This window comes from Silurus aristotelis (genome assembly GCF_946808225.1).
Source record: "Silurus aristotelis genome assembly, chromosome: 18".
In the NCBI taxonomy this organism is placed as follows: Eukaryota; Metazoa; Chordata; class Actinopteri; order Siluriformes; family Siluridae; genus Silurus; species Silurus aristotelis.
The window spans coordinates 8,784,591-8,803,923 of NC_139591.1; the positions used below are offsets into that span (position 1 = coordinate 8,784,591).

At 38.9% G+C, this 19,333-nt stretch overlaps 1 protein-coding gene across 4 annotated transcripts in view; it reads right to left on the reverse strand.

The window, feature by feature from the left end:
* Nucleotides 1-16,877, reverse strand: part of grik1a (glutamate receptor, ionotropic, kainate 1a) — a 49,496-nt gene extending 32,619 nt beyond the window's left edge. For all 4 annotated transcript variants that reach the window (XM_083569063.1, XM_083569062.1, XM_083569060.1 and 1 more), the window contains exon 1: nucleotides 16,447-16,877. In XM_083569063.1, the coding sequence (XP_083425189.1) occupies nucleotides 16,447-16,618 (172 nt within the window). In that variant the 5' untranslated portion in view covers nucleotides 16,619-16,877. The remainder of the gene's footprint in view (nucleotides 1-16,446) is intronic.
* Between the last annotated feature and the right edge of the window lie 2,456 nt (nucleotides 16,878-19,333).

Sequence of the window (19,333 nt, forward strand, 5' to 3'; positions counted from 1 at the left end):
TTTGCTAAATGGGTGGGTTTAAAAAAAGGACCCATGTACTAAGTTATTTAATACATTCAGATAAAAATATCAGGACATGAAAGCTGAAATGTCTGGTATCTATCTATCATCTCAAATAAATCTTTTGATCTTAAATACAAATGTCTCCAGAGTATGCCAAAAAAAGATTTGGGCCTACCTTTCCAGTAATTTCAGAAGGGATTGTAAAGAAGCATTTGTTGGTCATAATGTCATTAAATAACTGGACAACAATTTTCAATATTCTTTTTTAATAAGAAATTTGCAAATTACACTGCCCCTCTAAAACAAATTAACATGCAGAATACCATTTAATCTGCTCACAAGTTCATTCATAATGAATAAGTCCAATACTACAATGCCTACAGTGGTGGTAGCATCATGGTCTGGGGCTGCATGAGTGCTGCTGGTACTGGGAAGCTGCGGTTCATTGAGAGAAACATGGATTCCAACATGTACAGTGACATTCTGAAGCAGAACATGATGCCCTCCCTTCAGAAAATGGCCCGAACGGCAGTTTTCCAACATGAAAACGACCCTAAACATACTGCTAAGGTGAAGGTAATGGAGTCTCCAAACCTGAACACTATTGGGCAGCTGTGGGACATCCTCAAGCTATAGGTAGAGGAGCACATATCCCTTATTTTTAAAAATTAGTACCAGCACACTACTTCTCCATTCCTCAGGCAGAGCGCTGGTAACATTTTTTAAGAATAAGGGAGATGTGCAGACCTGCAGTAACTACAGGGGAATAAAGTTGATCAGTCACACCATGAAGTTATGGGAAATAGTAGTGGAAGCCTGGCTGAGAGAAGAGGTGACCATCTGTGAGCAACAGTATGGTTTCATGCCGAGGAATACACTACGACTGAAATATTTGCTTTGAAAATGTTAATGGACAAGTATAGAGAAGGTCAGAAAGAGTTGCATTGTGTGTTTGTGGATCTAGAGAAAACATATGACAGGGTGCCAAGAGAGGAGTTGTGGTATGTGAGGGTGGTGCAGGACATGTACAAGGACAGTGGGAAATGAGTGAAGTGTGCAGTAGGAACGACAGACTGGTTCAAGGTGAAGGATGGATTACATCAAGGATCGACTCTAAATCCTTTTCTGTTTGCAGTGGTGATGGACAGGTTGACAAACGAGGTCAGACAGGAGTCTCCATGGACTATGATGTTTGCGGATGATATTGTGATTTGTGATGAGAGTATGGACCAGATTGAGAAGAGCTTGGAGGTGAAAGCATGCACTGGAGAGAAAGTGAAATTAAATTTAGTAGGAGTATAACAAAGTACATGTGTGTGAATGAGAGGGAGAGCAGTGGAGTGGTGCAGATGCAGGGAGAAGAGGTGAAGGAATTTAGGTTCCTGGGGTCAACAGTGCAAAGTAATGGAGAGTGTGTTAGAAAAGTGAAAAAAAAAAGTGCAGGCAGGGTGAAGTGGGTGGAGAAGAGTGGCAGGAGTGATTTGTGATAGAAGAGTGTCTGCAAGAGTGAAAGGGAAAGTTTAAAGGACTGTGGCGAGACCTGAGATGTTGTATGGTTTAGAGACACTGGCATTAAGTAAAAGACAGGAGGTGGAGCTAGAAGTAGCAGAGCTGAAGATAAGTTAAGATTTTCGTTGGGAGTGACGAGGATGGACAGGATTAGAAAGGAGTTTATTAGAGGGACAGCGCATGTAGAACATTTTGGAGACAAGGTGAGGGAGGCGAGATTGTAAGGGTTTGGACATGTGCAAAGGAGGGACATGGGGTATATCAGTAGAAGAATGCTGAGGATGGAGCTGCCAGGAAGGAAGAAAAGAGGAAGGCCAAGGGGGAGGTTAATGGATGTGTTAAGGGAAGACATGCAGGTAGTTGGTTTGAAAGAGGCAGATGTAAAGATTCTCTATTGGGTTTAGGTCTGGAGACTGGCTAGGCCACGCCAGATCCTTGATATGCTTCTTACAGAGCCACTCCTTGGTTATCCTGGCTGTGTGCTGTGTTAGGTTGGAAGACCCAGCCTCGACCCATCTTCAATGCTCTAACTAAGGGAAGGAGGTTGTTCTCCAAAATCTCGCAATACATGGCCCCGGTCATCCTCTCCTTAATACAGTGCAGTCGCCCTGTCCCATGTGCAGAAAAACACCCCCAAAGCATGATGCTACCACCCCCATGCTTTACAATAGGGATGGTGTTCTTGGAATGGTACTCATCATTCTTCTTCCTCCAAACACGTTTAGTGAAATTATGACCCAAAAGTTCTATTTTGGTCTCATCTGACCACATGACTTTCTCCCATGACTCCTCTGGATCATCCAAATGGTCATTGGCAAACTTAAGACATGTGCTGGTTTAAGCAGGGGAACCTTCCGTGCCATGCATGATTTCAAACCATGACGTCTTAGTGTATTACCAACAGTAACCTTGGAAATGGTGGTCCCAGCTCTTTTCAGGTCATTGACCAGCTCCTCCCGTGTAGTTCTGGGCTGATTTCTCACCTTCCTTAGGATCACTGAGACCCCACGAGGTGAGATCTTGCATGGAGCCCCAGTCCGAGGGAGATTGACAGTCATGTTTAGCTTCTTCCTTTTTCTAATAATTGCTCCAACAGTGGACCTTTTTTCACCAAACTGCTTGGCAATTTCCCCGTTGCCCTTTCCAGCCTTGTGAAGGTGTACAATTTTGTCTCTAGTGTCTATGGACAGCTCTTTGGTCTTGGCCATGTTAGTAGTTGGATTCTTACTGATTGTATGGGGTGGACAGGTGTCTTTATGCAGATAACGACCTCAAACAGGTGCATCTAATTTAGGATAATAAATGTAGTGGAGGTGGACATTTTAAAGGCAGACTAACAGGTATTTGAGGTTCAGAATTCTAGCTGATAGACAGGTGTTCAAATACTTATTTGCAGCTGTATCATACAAATAAATAGTTTAAAAATCATATATTGTGATTTCTGGATTTTTTTTTTTAGATTATGTCTCTCACAGTGGACATGCACCTACGATGACAATTTCAGACCCTCCATGATTTCTAAGTGGGAGAACTTGCAAAATAGCAGGGTGTTCAAATACTTATTTTCCTCACTGTACATACATATATACACACACACACACACGCACACACACACACACACACACACGCACGCACGCACGCACGCACGCACGCACGCACGCACGCACGCACGCACACACACACACACACACACACACACACACACACACACACACACACACACACACACACACACACAGAGTATATATATTCCACTGTCAATATCAGTCTGTGATATAATGCAGTTTTGAAAGTTCAAACACTTGCAGGGTTAGGGTGATGCTCATTGCTCACATTATGAGTATGCTAATATTACAGCTTCCTGCAGTTTCATACTACAAAAGAACACAGTGGATATCAGGTCTAAAATGTGGCAGTTTTGTGTTACTGCAACAAAAGGTGCTAATAAGGACTATTTATAGTTTAAGTACTAAATAGTGTGTGTGTGTGTGTGTGTGTGTGTGTGTGTGTGTGTGTGTGTGTGTGTGTGTGTGCGCGCGCGCATGCTCGAGAGAGAGAGAGAGAGAGAGAGAGAGAGAGAGAGAGAGAGAGAGAGAGAGAGAGAGAGAGCGTGAGCGAGAGAGTTGCTGAGCTGATGATATGAAATAATATGATCTTGATACTGAAATCTACACTATATAGCCAAAGGTTTTGACTCTTCAGCAGACTAAATTGTCAGGCTTTTCTTTGGCCCGGATTGGTATCCAGGGATATCTGACCACTAACAATAACACATCACCTTGTCCAAGAGGGGCAACTTGGTGATACAGGGACTTAAACCCCCGACCTTCCAATCAGTAACCCGGCACCTTAACCACTGAGCTACCACTCCCACTCCCACTATTAATGCTCTCGTTCAAATATGAGATAATTTAATTTTATATGCTGCCTCTGGGTGAAATTATACATAAACATGGTATTCACTTCCATTGCTATGCTGATGATACACAGCTGTATATTTCAGCAAAGCCAGATGAGAGAGATCAGCTTAATGTTGAGGAGGGTGTAAAGGACATTAGACAGTAGATGCTTGATTACTTTCTTCTGCTTAACTCAGATAACGCAGAAGTACTTTTACTAGGGCCACATGCAGCTAGAAGCAAACTTTCTGATTACATAGCATCTCTGGATAGTGTTTCTGTTTCAGCGTGTATAGCAGTCAAAGATCTTGGTGTGATAATTGACCCTAGTCTTTCCTTTGAGGCTCACATGAATAATATTACCAGGATTGCCTTCTTTTACCTTAGAAATATGATGTCGTTTCAGGATGCAGAAAAACTAGTTCATGCTTTTGCTACATCTAGATTAGACTGTGACTGTAACGCTTTACTGTCTGGGTGTTCAAGTAAGTGCATAAATAAGCTTCAGTTAGTTCCGAAATTCAGCAACAAGGGTCCTCACCAGATCTAGAAAATATGACCACATCACTCCTGTTTTAATCAGTCTACATTGGCTCCCAATCAAATCTCGCATTGATTATAAAATACTACTACTGACGTTTAAAGCACTTAACGGTCTCGCACCACAGTATCTGAGTGAACTCTTGTACCAGTATGATCCCCCCCACGCCTACTGGTGCAGGCTATTTGTAAGACCCTCAAATAATGAAGACTATAGCAGGGGGCAGATCTTTCTCTTATAAAGCCCCACAGTTATGGAACAACCTTCCAATCAGTGTTCATGGATATAGTGTTTGGTGAACTGGGATATTTGTATGCTGTCGTCCCCTCACTCTCACACGTTCACTCAGGTTTGTTGACGGTGGTGTGGTGGGTCATCTCTTATCACAGAGATCCCTCATTTTGGTGTTACCTTCTGGTTCTCCCTTTTAGTTATGCTGCCATAGCGAGTCTTGCCGGAGTCCAAACTGCACAGTGATATTAACTTTCATACAACAATAAGGACACTTAATAATCAATCTCTCTCTCTCTCTCTCTCTCTCTCTCTCTCTCTCTCTCTCTCTCTCTCTCTCTCTCTCTCTCTCTCTCTCTCTCTCTCTCTCTCTCTCTCTCTCTCTCTCTCTCTCTCTCTGTGTGTGTGTGTGTGTGTGTGTGTGTGTGTCTGTCAGGATAAGCATGCTCCTGGGGTTCCAGTGACCACTGTTCTTGCCCCTCTTTCTTCCGTGGCTCTTCCCACTTCGTCCAGGCCTGCCTCTGGCTAGTGTTCTCTTCGATTGGAACAGATATTAATAAAAACTGTTTTATCTGCACTTTCATCTGGCCATTTTCATGTTGCATGACACAGATCAAATTTAATTGTGTTTTGTTTGTTTAAAAAAGAAACCTATATACACTGAGATGCTCATTTAACATTTATGGAAGGAGTCTCAGGTGCCAGTGCCTTGTAATAGTCAGTAAGATTTTCTGCAACAGGAAAATATATATTCTACTCTGAACCTTCTGGTTTTCATTTACTAAGACAAGCAGTATTTTATTGTGTTATTAGCATCAAGAGAGAAAATATGATCAGGGAACAGCTGTTTACATATGTTGCAAGTAATAACTGGAAAAAAATTAAAAAACAAATTTCATGTAATAACTGTGCCAGTTATGATTTGAAAATGAACTAGAAAATTTCATGTTGAGTGATTTAAGAACAAGAGAACATATTTTTATGATATTTCTTTTTGCTATATGTGACATACAAAAGTATTTCATATACAAACAGTATATGCTGGATTAAATTAATTGGACAAAGATATTCACATTCAACATATTTTCTCAATCACATAAAAGTATTCTAAGCCTGGTGAAATCATTATAGAACAATTTAAATGGAAGACTTCTATTAACACCTTAGCTGTTAGACTTTTTTTTTGTGCTATTTTTGAAAAGATTTATTTTACTTTCATTAGTTTATGAAAGGCTTTGAAAGGAAATGTAATAGTACAGAATGTTTAATCTTTCGTTGATTTCAAAGCATAAATTAGCCATTATTCCATCGTAAATTGAAATTATTTACAACATGATATGCCTGTAAATTATAAATGAACTGCTGCTGAAAATAACTCCTATAAATAAATGGTCTTTATTATGGCTGAGAACTAACTCTTTTGCCAGAGTGAAAGGTGCAGGGTGAACCCGTTACTAGAGTGGAAGTTAGTTATACTGTAATCCTTATACCTAGCCTTATGAGTGATCATAAAGTAGTATTCAATTTTTTTTTTTTTATCCATATGCGTTAATATTTTGCTGAAATCATTTGACAAATGTATTTTAAATGGCTGAACAATAACTTCAAGGTTACAAAAATAAAGCATGAAAATGTGGCCTACACTACAAGCAAATCTGTGAAATCTTTGAATCAAATCTGTGAAATCTTTGAATCAAATCTGTGAAATCTTTGAATCAAATCTGTGAAATCTGAGCATCATTCTAACAACTGAATAAACTTTAACAGACAGCAGAATTGTTACCAATTGTTACCATCTGCTACCATCTCTGTTTTAAGAACTCTCATAGTGAAATATTCCAAAGCCATATAATCGCAACTTTCACACGCTTTTCTTCTTATACTTCCTCTTCTTCCTTTAGGGTCGCCACAGCGGATCATCCGGCTCCACACTACCCTGTCATCTACATCTGCCTCTTTCACACCAGCTACCTGCATGTCTTCCATCACCACATCTATGAACCTACTTCTAGGCGTTACTCTTTTCCAACTTCCTGGCAGCTCCATCCTCAGCATTCTCCTACCGATATACCCCATGTCCCTCCTCTGCACATGTCCAAACCATCTCAATCGTGCCTCCCTCACCTTGTCTCCAAAACGTCCTACATGCTCTAATAAAATAATTTATAATCCTGTCCATCCTCGTCACATCTTTAGCTCTGCTACCATCTCAGGTCCCACCACAGTCCTATAAACTTTCACTCTTGCAGATACCCTTCTATCACAAATCTCTCCTCACTAGTCAACACATTTCCATCTCCATCCTTTATTGCTCTAACTTGCAGCACATCCTTCCCAGCTCAGTCCCTCTGCCTGACCAAATGTTAATTTATTTTCTCCTTCCTTAGTGTAGAGCTTCTCATATGGCTTTTCCTTTGCTTTTGCCACATCACTCTGTGCCTGCTGCCGCATTTCCTTGTACTACTGCCTACTTTTCTCATCTCTCTGCCAAATTCTTTTTCACCAACCTCTTTCTCCTTATGGTCTCCTGCACTTCCCCATTCCACCACGTCTTTGTCTTTCTTTCTCTTACCAGATGTCACATCAAGAACCTTCCTAGCCATCTTCCTTATCACTTCTGCAGTAGATGCCCAATCATCCAGCACCTCTTCATCACCACCGAGCCCCGGTCTGACCTCTTCCCTGAATCTCACACTACAGTCTTCTTCTTTCAGTTTCCACCATCTAATTATTTTTTCAGTTCTCACTCTCCTCCTCTTCATCATCATAGCCATCCTACAGACCACCATCCAATGCTATCTAGCTACACTGTCCCTTGCTAACACCCTAAAGTCTCCAATCTCTTTCAGGTTGCCTCTCCTGCATAGAATATAGTCCACCTGTGTGCACCTTCTTCCATTCTTGCACGTCACTCTATGGTTCTCCTTCTTTTTCAAATATGTATTTATTACTGCTATTTCCACTGCACTGTGTGCACTGGCTTGTGCAACTTGATCACGCACTGTTCAAATGTACCTTAAATTAATTTGTTACATGTCTTTAATACTTTAATCAACATGAACATGGACAAATATGGATGTTTTGTGCAAATGTATGTTTATTATAAGTAAAACCAAACTCAGCATAGAACATGAAGACAAAATATTCTAGTTAATGTTTAAAAGTAATTATGGTGTTTTGAATTACATAAATCATTAGGACACCCAAAGGAACTTTTGCTATGTTTCCGCACGGACGGTTTTATTGCCTGATGTGAGCATCATGGTGGATTTTGGTGCTTGATTTTAGACTTGAGACATCAGCAAACAAATGTTTAGTGATTAAAAATTATTTTCCAGTAAAGTTTATTTATTTTTCATATATCTAAGTAAAGAAAGGACGTCGTAAATAAATGTGATGCTTTTAAGGTTTTAATTTTGCCTCTTTTATTAAATTAATTTGCGTTAAGTTATAAAGTCATTATTTTTGACAGCCCTAGCACACACACACACACACACACACACACACACACACACACACACACACACACACACATATATACAATAATATGTAGATAAATATATTGTATATATGTGTACATATTATATATAATATAATATGTAGATAAAACTATCTTTTCACCACCAGGAAGGAATAGTGGTGAACTTGGAGACAGGGTCATGGGCAGGCTAGGATCATAGGTGCACGTCGGGAGTGAAAGCTGGATTATCCAACAGATGAGGTACTGTAGCTCCGTTTCCTAAAGAAATAAATGCTGTTAATGCTGAACAGGCCAGGACTGTTTGGCCTGGAGGCCACTCTGTGCAGCTTGGGACGGTTTTTCATCAACGCCTTGGGTGGTTCCATGAAATTCCAGAGTAAGAATGGGCGCTTTTGAGGATGGATTGGACTGTAGTTAATGTCAACAGTCTGCTACATTGACTCAGGACTACTTGTCGCTTCTGATCATCATCACTGTACCCCGCAACATCGTATATCTGCTATAAATGGACATTCGGTGCAACCCAGATGAGGATGGGTTTCCTCTTGAGTCTGATTCCTCTAAAGATTTCTTCCTTATGCCATCTCGGGGAGTTTTTCCTTGCCACAGTCGCCACCGGCTTGCTCATCAGGGACAAAGTTACTTATAAAGAACATATTCACTTTTAATCACCACATTATCTGTGTAAAGCTGCTTTGAGACAATGTTCATTGTTAAACGTGCTATACAAATAAAAATTAATTGAATTGAATTGTTTGGTCAGCAAAAGGGGAACCAACACAATATTAGGCAGGTTGGTCATAAATAATATTTCTGATTAATGGCCATATAGTTATACCTGATACTAAATAATGCTCATAATTTCTATACTTTCAATTACAATACAGGCTTATTTTAAAAACACTCAGTAACAGGCAGTAAATAGTTAACCAGACAACAAAACCAACTAATTAAATAGAAATTACATTGCAGCTATGTGCCAATCTTAATCTTAATCTTAATGATAAATGTCAACTTGCTCTGATAAATGTGTTCTGTGATTGATGTTCTGCACATTCTGAGAAGGAACAGGATTATTTGTGCACAAGCTGTGAATAAAAGCAATCACAATATTATTAATGCATTAGAATAAAGATATCTCTGAACATTTTGGCTTAAATCAGTGCCCAAAGGCGGGAAGTAACGAAGTACAAATACTTTGTTACTGTACTTAAGCAGATTTTTTTGGTATCGGTATTGTACTTCACTATTTATTTATTTATTTTAACTTTTTCCTTTTACTCATAAAATTTTGACACAAATATTTGTACTTTTTACTTCTTACATTTTCGAAACAGGCTCGTTACTTTAGTTTTAATCGATTAATTTGGTAAAATGTACATTTTTTTTCTTTTCACTGCGCGTTGATTTCAGCCCATCAACCTATTTCCTGTCATTGCACTTCTTTTTCAATCTACCACTGGTGTATAATGTCTTGGCTCTCACACACCACGGATTTAGACTAGTTTATGAAGCTCACAATAGTATAGCTAATGTGGATGAGACAGAGGGAGTCAGTGATGTTAACATGACTGAGAACAGAGACATTCCCGATCACCTAATTATTATCTTTTCTCTGCATGTGTTTTATTAATTATTAATTAGGGCTGTCAAAATTCAAACGCAAATTCCTTTTTAACAGCACAAAATTTTATTAACGTGCCATCAGTGCAGCAAGCATTTTTGTTTGACCATTTTTATTAAAAATATAAATACATAAATAAACAACTAAATATAAAATAAGCAAAAATTCAACCCTTTAGCAAAACATACATTTATTCACAACGTTCTTTTTTTACTCAGATATAAACTATATAAATAAACTCCACTAAACATTTGTTTTATTGATGCGCCAAGTTTTAAATCAAACGCCAAAATCCACTATGATTTACACAATTGACCCTCTGGGGGGCGACAAACGCTGGGGGGTTTTGTGTTTTTTTTTTTCCCCTCATAATGCCAAAACAAACCTATATTATCATTCGAATCCTTGAAGGATCCTCTTTTATTTGTATACAATTATAACAACAACAAAACGCTGTGCTTTTGTAAAATAAAGTAAACAGACAGGGGGGGCTCTCTGCCATCACCGTCATCTCCCTTTACAAACACATATATATGTATTGAAAGCTCAAAATGTCTACATAAACCAGTTCACGTCAAATACATACATTATTGTATAATTTTACTCAAGTACATATCAAAACCCAAACTTCATTACTTTAACTTGAGTAAAAAAAGTGAAGGTCAACTTTTCAACTTTTACTTGAGTATTTTAAAACATGAGTATCTGTACTTCTACTTAATAAAAGGATGTTTGTACTTTTGTTGCCTCTGTCACTGCCTCATGAAATGTAAATACAAAACATTTGACATAAGACATTTTCAGCATTTCAGTTAAAATGTGACAACACATTTACATGTAATTAGTAAACAACAAACAGCTGAATCATCATTCATCTGTAGTAATCACGCTATCGTAGTAAGTTAGGTACATCCTAATTACTGTATGATGCTAGTTTACTGGAATCTAATATCATAGAAAGAAGTCACAAAATATTAATACTATACCGAATACTGCAGGGGGAAAACACAGTGCATCTTGCTGTGCATGAAGCTACATAGCTGCAGGCCAGTTAGAAGTGCTCATGCTGACCCCTGCCCACCTCAGAAAGTGCCCACAGTGCCATGGAAAATTTGTGGTCTGGTCTAATAAATTACGTTTCTTTTTACATCACCTGGATGACAAGTTGCGTGTGTAGTCCTGGCACTCTCGGGAATGCTACTTTGACACATACTGTACCACCTGTATATAGTATACATACATCATTAAGTCATTAGCAGGTCTCACAACTAAATAATTACAACCTCAGATGAACAACAGCTCGTTTTATTATTTATTTTTACAAAAAGCTGAAATAGGGGAACCATGCATAAAAAACTAAGTACACATTATGATTTAATCGATTGTACAGCCACCTTTAGCAGCAATACCTTGAATGAATTGTGTTCTGTATGACTTTATAGGTCACTCACATCGTTGTGAAATAATTTTGGTCCACTACTACTTGTTTCTTCTGTTCATTAGGTTTTGTGGGCATTTGTTTATGCACAGCTCTCTTAAGGTCCTGCCACAGAATTTCAGATTGAGGTCTGGATGTTGAGTGGGCCATTGTACCACCTTGATTCTGTTATTTTTTTCCAGCCATTCTGTTGTAGATTTCTTAGTGTGCTTGGGATCATTGTCCTGTTGCATGGCTTGTTTCGGTCAAGCTTTAGCTGTGAGACAGATCGCCTCACTTTTATTCTAGAATGCTTTTGTATACAGAGGAGTGTAATAGCAACTGGCTGTAAGTTGCTGTGGCACCATGCTTGACAGTTGGTATGAGGTGTTTGGTTTTCGCCAAACGTGGCACTGTGCATAATGAAAAAACATCTCTAGTTTGCATCTCTCCAGTGTTCCAGAAGTCTTGTGGTTTGTACAGATGCAACTTTGTAAAGCTAAGCCAAGCAGGTCCTAATGATCATTAATTTTATATGTAGGTTGAAACACACTCATTAACTAAAAGCGAATCAGCTGTGTATGGGGCTTAAAACTGGGTGAGGAACAATCAAACTCTGCTACTAATGTGGGGTTGTGGAGGACAGCTTCATGTCACACACCATGGCAAGACTGACCAGAGCAACAAAACACTGCATCAGCAATGTCTGTTTCAGGCAAAGATTCAAATCAGACCCGGATTTCAAAATTTGCTGATCATGCTATTTTAAAGCATAAAGCAAAAAAAACCCGGGAAATGTTGAGGACCATAGCCAAGGGAACTTAATGCAGCAGATAAAAGACACATCATGCCTACTTCCCGCCAACATCGGAAAATGTCCAGCAGTTCCATCAGCAAGAACGGGCGAAAACCAGTGGGACCCAGGTACACCCATGTACTGTATAAAGGAATATCTGGCCAGAAGTGGTAGAAGAATTAGAAGAATTGTGGGCAAAAAGCCACACCTCCAAAATGGAAAAAATGCTAAGTGACTTAATGCAAAAAACATAGGAACTGGGTTCAGAAAAATAAGGTGATCTGGAGTGATAAATTAAAATAAAAAATATTTTGCTGTGGCACGAGGCAAGTTGTTTGCCAAAGGGCTGGAGAGCAGTACAATAATGAATGTCTGCAGCCAACAGTGAAGCATGGTGGAAGTTCCTTGCAAGTTTGGGGCGGCATTTCTGCGTACATACATAATGGAGTGTGTGTTAGAGAAGTAAGAAAAGAGTGCAGGCAGGGTGGAGTGGGTGGAGAAGAGTGACAGGAGTGATTTGTGATAGAAGAGTATCTGCAAGAGTTGAACGGGAAAGTTTATAGGACTGTGGTGAGACCTGCGATGTTGTATGGATTAGAAACAGTCGCATTGAGTAAAAGACAGGAGGTGGAGCTGGAGGTAGCAGAGCTGAAGATGTTAAGATTTTCGGTGGGAGTGACGAGGATGGACAAAATTAGAAATGAGTTTATTAGTGGGACAGCGCATGTAGGATGTTTGGTGACAAGGTGAGGGAGGCGAGATTGAGATGGTTTGGACATGTGCAGAGAAGGGACATAAATTATGTTGGTAGAAGAATGCTGAGGATGGAGCCACCAGGTAGGAGGAAAAGAGGAGGTTCATGGATGTGGTGGGGGAAGACATGCAGGTAGTTGGTGTGAAAGAGGCAGATGTAGAGGACAGGGTGGTATGGAGATGGATGATCCGCTGTGGCAACCCCTAATGGGAGCAGCTGTAAGAAGAAGAAGTAGAAGTTTGGAACAACCTACCTGCTGAGTTCCTTTAAAAACTGTGTGCAAGTTTACCTAAAAGAATTGATTCTGTTTGGCTGTTTGGGGTCACACAAAATATTGATTTGAATTGGATTCTCTTCCATTCATTCGCTTTTTATTTTACTACTTGATTAAAATAAACCATTTACACTTTTATTGTTAATTATGAACTGTTATATTTATTCACTTCAATCCCCTAGTTTTTGTTGCACAGCAATAGTTTTTTTAATCAACAATGCAGCAATACATTATATTAATATTTTAAAAAATATATTAGCATGAAACGTGATTTAGGTCACATGGCAGTATACTAAAACTTTCTGTTTTGGATTAACTTTAAACTCTACAGCGGATGGAAAAAAAAACCTACTATTTCATTGCCTACATGGTGCACTTGCACACAGAAAACAATATTCAAGTATTGTAATTGATCGGTATCAGTCAAAAAACTGTTGAACAAAGTGTTTATACAAAGTGTTTAAACAGAACAGAAAAAGGGTCAAATGTGGATGGGATTTCTAAAGAAGTAAAGAAACAGCTGGGACAAAAACTAGGTCACTCAAGCAATATGTCAAGCTCTTCAGTCCAAATCAGGGTCGGTGTTTTGGAGAGGAGGCTCAAATCAAGCTTTAGATAGAAAAGAGGATTAATGGAAGTTGTTAAAACTGATTTGAGGATTTCCTGAATGGCACTGGCAAACGATAGACACAGGCAGGGGGCATTTCTCAGACAAAGCACAGCTATAAATGTCTACATAGTCATTCAGGTCATTTTTTTATTTGTGAAATAGTAGTATGTCTAGACTCCTTTTTTATTCATGCCTAAACGTCAGGGCTCAAACCAGGAACTGATCTAGCCTTCACACAACAGAAGACACATGACGAAGTCAAAAAAGCAGTATATCAATAGTACACCGATATGAATTATGAAGAAAAAAAAAAAGGATAAATAAAAATAAATAAATAGGTGTTAATGCAGTTAAACATTCCCCCTGGGCTTCCCATGTGAGCTCGCAGTAATTGGTATTCCGATGCTCTCTGGTTTATGCTTTAAGATCAAGTGTTGACACCTGGTGCACATTATCAAGAAAAAGTAGCAAACATTTTCATGCATATCGCACAAGCTACAGCAAACTTGACAAATTTTACCTACTGGAGACATCTTTCAAATCCACACAACAACAAAAATGTTTCGGCCTTTTTGCTCACAAAAGCAAAAAAAAATTTTAAACTTAATACGTGTTTCAATGAGAGCACCAAAACAAAATTCAAACATGGGAAAACAGCAGAAACAAAGGGACAGTGTTTGCAAATCAAAGCTCACTAACAGAAATAAACTGACACTTTACAGCAAAATATAACACCATTCTGTCTCCAAGTCTCGACACCCAACATATGCTCCCAAATCTGGAGCTTGAAATCAGAAACCTTCCAGGTAACTTGGTGAAGTGAGCACAAAGCCTTGACCACTGAGCAAAGAAAAAGTACTATTGGTCATGTATGTTAAGAAACTTTCATCATTTCCTACATTCTGAATAGAGTTACATACAATGGCAGCATCCAAATGTTGAACATGATGGAGGACAAAAAAATTCAACTGAATTCTGAGAAACAGCCAAAGAATATATACACCTGAACTTTTTAGGAGTCTGTACACACAATATAAATGTTCTGAATTCAGTTTGCAATTTTTATGTAAGAATGAAGTGAAACATACACAGCGGTGGAAACAGGACTTGCTAGTTTGTGTTTTCCTCACATAATAAATGTCACACTTTGAACAGGTTGTCGGTTATGTGACACAGTGAAATGCACACAAGCCTAAATCAATTACGATTACGTCCACAACACAGAAATCGAAACTCCCTTACAGTTTCTGCAGAGATGACATGGGATTCAAAATGCATACATGACCAAATAAAGGCATGGAAGATGTGCTCAAGAACTCAAGAACTACAAGGATGTATTTGAATGGTAATTAATATGAACAGTCTGCTACAATGGCTTATAACCGCAGTTTGCAGTTCTGCACAGTTCACCACAACAATGATAAAACTATAACAAATAGACATTCGGTGCCACCCAGATGATGACGGGGTTTCTTTTTTGTCTGGTTCTTCTCAAGGTTTCTTCCTCAAACCATCTTAGGGCTGTTTGTTAGGCATAAAATGCTCGTTAGGCATAAACTTATAAGGAAAAAGCTGTAAAGCTGCTTTGGGACAATATCCATTGTTAAACTCTTTATACAAATAAAAATAAATTGAACCGAATGTAGCAATGTAAAAAAAATAAATAAATAACCTGTACAAGAGCCCAAACTAGATATTTTACTATACTGTATAACAATAATGGCAAAACAAATACTACAGCAGACTCACTTCTGCAAGGAGGATTCATAAGAATGGATTGTGCATGAGGTTAAGAAGAACTGAAAAAAACATCTAAATGAGAAAGATTGAATAGTTGGAATAGTCTATGAATCGTTTGCCTCAACAAAATTGACACTGATATTGGTGTTAATACCAAACATTAATATTAATCGGTCATCCGAACAATATCTGTATTTAGTATTTATTTCTTTTTTTCACTTATTTCCCCCAATCTTTCCTTCTTTCCTTCATTTCTTTCCTTCCTTTTATAACATTCAGACGTTTAAGTCTAGAGAGTCGGTTTATGTCTTTAGGGTGTATAAAGGATCCATATAAACACTTGTTTTCTCACAGGGTGTTAATTCACTTTCTCGATATAAGTTTCAGAGAAACCATTTTACAGACCTGTAGATCTTTTAGATACAAGTGTACTTAAAAGAATTGATGCTGTTTTGCAGCAAAAGGTGGTCACACCAAATATTGATTTAATTTGCATTTCTCTTCAATTCAATAACTTTCCATTTTGTTCAACGATAATAATGAACACTTCTATTTTTAAAAACAGCAGTTTGTGTCTTAAAAAAGTATGTCCTCCTCCTTTGCTGGAGGGAACGCATGTAGGAATTTGCAAATTAGTAAATCAGAGAGAAAATAAGAAAGAAGAATAATAGAATTTTGTTCCAAAGCAATCATTTTTAAAAACAATGCAGCAATAAATAAATAAATAAATAAATAAATATATATATATATATATATATATATATATATATATATATATATATATATATATATATATATATATATATATATATATAAATACACACATATATAAGTATGATTAAGGTCATATGGCAGTATACCCAGAATTTACTGGTTTGAATAAACATTCAACTCTACATCGTAGTACAAGTTTTTTCCTACAGTCTGTTAATTCACTTGCTGGATAGAAGGTTCAGAAGAGAGACACTTGTGCACAGACCTGTAGGTTCACCACTGAGTTTAAACACAGAGAGAGTGAACATGGAGCATCTCACATACACTGAAATAAAGGCTGCCAGGAAACGTACCGATTCGGAGGACCTGGTGTTCACTGAGACACAACTTCGACATCACGAAGAAAAGCCAGAGCAGCAGCCGGGCTTTTTTCTGCATAGCTCCGATCTGGAAACTGCTCCCAAACTTCATCTTCATCTTCCTCAACGTCCAGGGACGACGCTTTCGGGTCAAATGCACGCGCATACGCTTCCGCGCTGTTTCCCCTGCTTTCTGATACCTGCGTGAAAAACTGGGTAAAGGAAGTCTTTCCAGACTCGAACGTCAAATGTTCAACATTTCTTTATCTTCTTTTCCTTTTTATGTTCTTGTTTCAGTCCGTGTGCTGAGCTTGAGAAACAATCCCAAATGGCACTTTGTACATAACGAACACCTGGCTGAGCGCGTGACCGTGTTATTAGTGCGGTCGGTGTGGAGGCGCGTGCACCGTGCGCTCTCGTTGTGAACGCGCAGCCCACAGAGGGTCCGTGCGGGTCAGGAAGCACAGGCTGGGTGATAATCAGTGTTGAAATAAGGGTTTTGGAATATTCGTGGACATTTCCACTTATTTATCCAACTGTTCTGAGGGTTAAATCACTGTATCGCAACTGTGACATTTTGTACAGAAGATATTCCGTATATTAATTAATTAGCATAAAACCAAGAGTGGAAAGTCGGTTGGGACAGATGAAATACCAGTAGAAGCATAGAGATGTTTAGGAGAGATGGAAGTGGAGTTTTTAACCAGGTTGTTCAAAAAGAAATGTGAGAGGATGCCTGAGGAATGGGGAAGGAGTGTGCTGGTACCGATCTTTAAGAATAAGGGAGATGTGCAGACCTGCAGTAACTACAGGGGAATAAAGAGGATCAGTCATACCATGGAGCTATGAGAAAAGAGGTGACAATCTGTGAGCAGCAGTATGGTTTCATGCCAAGGAAGAGCACCACAGATTAATTATTTGCTTTGAGAATGTTGATGGAGAAGTATATAGAAGGTCAGAAGGAGTTGCATTGTGTGTTTGTGGATCTAGAGAAAGCATACAATAGGGGGAGGAGAGAGGAATTGTGGTATTGTATGAGGAAGTCAGGTGTGTCAGAGAAGTATGTGAGGGTGGTGCAGGACATGTATGAGGAGAGTGTGACAGCAGTGAAGTGTGCAGTAGGAACGACAGACTGGTTTAAGGTGGAGGTTGGACTGCATCAAGGATCGGCTCTGAGCCCTTTCTTGTTTGCAGGTAATGAACAGGTTGACAGACCAGGTCAGACAGGGGTCTTCGTGGACTTTGATGTTTGCAGATGATATTGTGATTTGTGGTGAGAGTAGGGAGCAGGTTAAAAAGAGCCTGGAGAGGTGGATGTACACGCTGGAGAGAAGAGGAATGAAAGTCAGTAGGAGTAAGACAGAGTACATGTGTGTGAATGAGAGGGAGGGCAGTGGAGTGCTGCGGTGCGGTTGTAGGGAGAAGAGGTGGAGAAGGTGGAGGAGTTCAGGTTCCTAGGGTTAACAGTGCAAAGTAATGGAGAGTGTGTTAGAGAAGTGAAGAAATGAGTGCAGGCAGGGTGGAGTGGGTAAAGAAGAGTGTCAGGATTGATTTGTGATAGTAGGGCATCTGCAAAAGTGAAAGGAAAAGTTTATAGGACTGTGGTGAGACCTGCGATGTTTTATGGTTTGGAGACAGTGGCATTGAGTAGAAGACAGGAGGCTGGAAATGGCAGAGTTGAAGATGTTGAGATTTTCATTGGGAGTGACGAGGATGGACAGGACAGCGCATGTAGGACAGTTCGGGGACAAAGTGAGAGAAGCCCGATTAAGATGTGCAGAGGAGGGACATCAGTAGGAGAATGCTAAGGATGGAGCCGCTGGTAAGAAGGAAAAGAAGAAGACAAAGGAGGAGGTTTATGGATATGGAGAGGAAAGACATGCAGGTAGTTGGTTTGAAAAAGCAGATGTAGAGGACAGAGTGGAATGGCGACAGATGATCCGCTGTGGCGACCCCTAATGGAAGCAGCTAAAAGAAGAAGAAGAAGAAGAAGAAGAAGGAAGAAGAAGAAGAAGAAGAAGAAGAAGAAGAAGAAGAAGAAGAAGAAGAAGAAGAAGAAGAAGTGGCATATTTAAACAGCCACTATTCAGTATCCACTGAGTTGGACTGTATAGTGAAGTAAAAGCAGCCAAAAAGTAGTCAACACCTTCAGGAATTCCTTCAAGATTGTTGGAAAACCATTCCAGGTGACCACATGCTTTAACATTTAACATGTATTGTTTACCTGATAATTCTATATTTGTCTTGTAATAATTGTATTGTCTTCAGTATTAATATACAATGTTAAAAACAATAAAAATAAAGAAAAATAATTATTTGAGACAACTAACAACTAACTATAAGATCCCAAGATGAGCTCTACGGAACAATTTTTTTAAGGTGTAGAATGGCGCCATCTAGTGAACTTTTATTTTCTCATTCTGAACACAAGTTTTTTTAACCCCATAGGTCAGTGAAATGTACTCTAGCAAACCAGAGGTACACAAACTTTTTCCTATGAAGGGCCTTGGCACAAAAATAAATGTTGCATTGTACCAAACATTATATAAAAAATGTAAGATGCCATGGTTCCTTTCACTTATGATTTACTAATATTTAAAAATGTATAAAGACATAGACCATGTTTCTGTAATCTGTTTAATTAATTCAGATTTATTTTCAAAGTTCTAGTTCGGTAAAATATTTAGTACAATAAGAAACAATCCAATTTATTGCACTATAGACTTCAGTGCGTAATACATCTATTCAGTGACATCTAATGAGCGACATGAGGCTGGTCTTTTTTAATCAAAAGTTATTTTCAAATAGCAACATATTTTCTTTTTCCCTTTTCTCATATATAGCATAGTGACCCAAATTAAAGGTCAACACAGGCTGTACT